This window comes from Gymnoscopelus microlampas (genome assembly GCF_963454915.1).
Source record: "Gymnoscopelus microlampas genome assembly, chromosome: 3".
NCBI lineage: Eukaryota > Metazoa > Chordata > Actinopteri > Myctophiformes > Myctophidae > Gymnoscopelus > Gymnoscopelus microlampas.
In genome coordinates, this window is record NC_139940.1 from 4402249 (window position 1) to 4404748 (window position 2500).

Sequence of the window (2500 nt, forward strand, 5' to 3'; positions counted from 1 at the left end):
GTCAACTACCTTTTTTCACTGACGAAAACTAAATAAAAACTAAGCTATGATGACTGAAACTAAGACTAAATATACTGACTATTTCATCAACAAATAAAAAAACTAGACTAAAATGTTATTGAGGGACTATAGTGGAGAAGAGATCCAGTAGAACTAAAAGACTCATTTTGTGTTTGGTTGCGCTCGGGTGTTGCGCTCTGAAAATAGCAGATCTACAAGCTCACAACGCGTCGCGCTGCGACGCGTTGTGAGCTTGTAGATCGGCTATTTTCAGCATGCAACCAAGTGTAAAATCTACCATTACGACGCCATCAAGGCCACAATACACTTTAGTCGACTAAATCAATTGTATATTTAGTCGACTAAAACTAGACTAACAGTAAAACGTTTCAGATGACTAAAATATGACTAACAAACTAAATGGAATTTGATTGAAAAGACTATGACTAAAACTGAATCAAAATGTGCTGTCAAAATCAACACTGCTCCGAGTCCAAGTGGTTGCAGTTGCAACTAGTTGCGTCGGTGTGGACTGGGTGAAGAGGGGGGGTCGGTGTGGATTGGTTGAAAGGGGGGGGGGGGGGGGGGAGAGATATCAAGCTGGTCCTGACCTGGTGACCTGGGTTCTGGTGTTGAAGTCCAGAGCTCTCATGGACTGCAGCACCTCCACACAGCCCATGTACTGCAGACAGGAAACAGTTAGTCACACGCACAGACACCGCTTACATCACTTCCTCCTCCTTCCCACACAGCCGTCTGGGCAGATGCAGAAACACTCTGACTGACATCACAATGCATTTTTACATGACTTAAGAGGGTTGCAAACTATGCAGCCCAAATGTGTCCCAAAACTAAATCAGATCTACAATCTCACAAGCTTGTAAAAAGTTGTTTAATATGTATTAACTTAAAGGTAGGGTAAGTGATATTTTTTTAGTATTATTTTTTTGGGGGTTAAAAAGGTTAAAGTACTATATTCTGATAGTAATCATTGCTACAGAGCGTTTGTTCGGTCACAGGGGTCTCTCCAGCTCTTTAGTAAACAGAATATATGTACATTTTCAGGTAGGTGACAACATTTAAGCCAATCAGGAGAGAGCACTGAAAATGCATTTTCTGTTTAATAAAGAGCTGGAGAACACTCTATAGCAATGAGTACTATCAGAATATAGAGCTATTTAACACTTATTCTAACCAAAGTAAATCACTTACCCTTCCTTTAAGTGGTTAAAAACATTTTTTATTTCATCTTGTTAAGCACATTAAATGTTCTTTTCATTTATTGAAGTTGAATATAAATACTTTATTTGTATTTATTTGTTTTAGTATAAGCAAATAGAAACTTTAATCAAATCAACGCTTTTCAAAATGACGTTGTACTTTTCTTTTTACAGAATATCAGTCAAAACATTGATAAGCGGTGGTCTAGGACTCCAGAATTGAGATCGGTCATCGGACCTAAAACATCTCACATCCGTCAGGCTCCAGTACTAGAGGCAATAGTAGTATTAGTGATCGTCTCTGTTGGATGGAAAAACCTCATTCAAATACAAAAATTGACTAAAAGCAATCTAGCAGATCTACAAGCTAAAATCTGCTACTTTTGTGTGACACTGTAGTTAGTATGATCAAGTAGGGCATTCACTTACGAGAAAACACGAAAAGGTATGAATATGGAGATAAGAGGTTTCTGTAATAATAATGACAGAATAGTAATAATAGTAGCATTAGGAGTGTTATTAGACCCTCCAGAAAAATGCGTTTATGCGATCGCAGAATTTACCGCATAATCAGCAAAATGGCACATAATTATGCAGGGGTAACGTTTTTTCAAAAAGGCTGCATCGCATAATATGCGATTCACATCCCATACTTCCGCATATTTCGCAACTTTTAACATATTTCGCATATTTCCCAACTTTCCGCATATTTCGCAACTTCCCGCAATTTCACCGCATAAAATTGCAAAAAAAAACACGCATATTTCGTCGCAAAATCAAGGATTTTAGCCCGCATAATCAAGAGTTTTAGCCCGCATAATCAAGGATTTTTGCCCGCGTTTTTCTGGAGGGTCTAAGTATTAGTAATACTAGTAATATAACTCTGCTGTCCGGCAGAAACCAGCTAACTCCAAAACTACAAAACAAAAAGTGGAGTTAGGAGGTTTTGTTCATCGTTGATAAGAACAGCTGAATGGACCTCCAAGCTCACAATGAGGTTGGAGGTCAAAAGGGGGTGGAGCCTGGAGTGGTTTAGCATAAAGCCTGAGGATCCAATGGAGTTAGCTGGTTTTGTCAGAAGCACTTTTTAATACCTTTCATTGATTCAATATTTTTTTAATGAACACACAGACATAAAGGGTGTTCAATAGCACTGATTTATGGGGGAAAAAATGAAAAAGCGGAAAAATGGAGTTAACTTAGTTTCTGCCTGACAGCAACGATAAGTAATATTAATAATAGTAGTATTAGTAATATTAGTAATATTAGTAGTAATAATT

General features: G+C 37.8%; 1 protein-coding gene across 1 annotated transcript in view; it reads right to left on the bottom strand.

Annotated features, from left to right (window-relative positions):
• The window catches only part of shc1 (SHC (Src homology 2 domain containing) transforming protein 1), a 28016-nt gene that overhangs the window by 24121 nt on the left and 1395 nt on the right, over positions 1-2500 (bottom strand). Inside the window, exon 2 of the mRNA XM_084048968.1 lies at positions 612-682. Coding sequence (XP_083905094.1) covers positions 612-682 — 71 coding nt within the window. The remainder of the gene's footprint in view (positions 1-611; positions 683-2500) is intronic.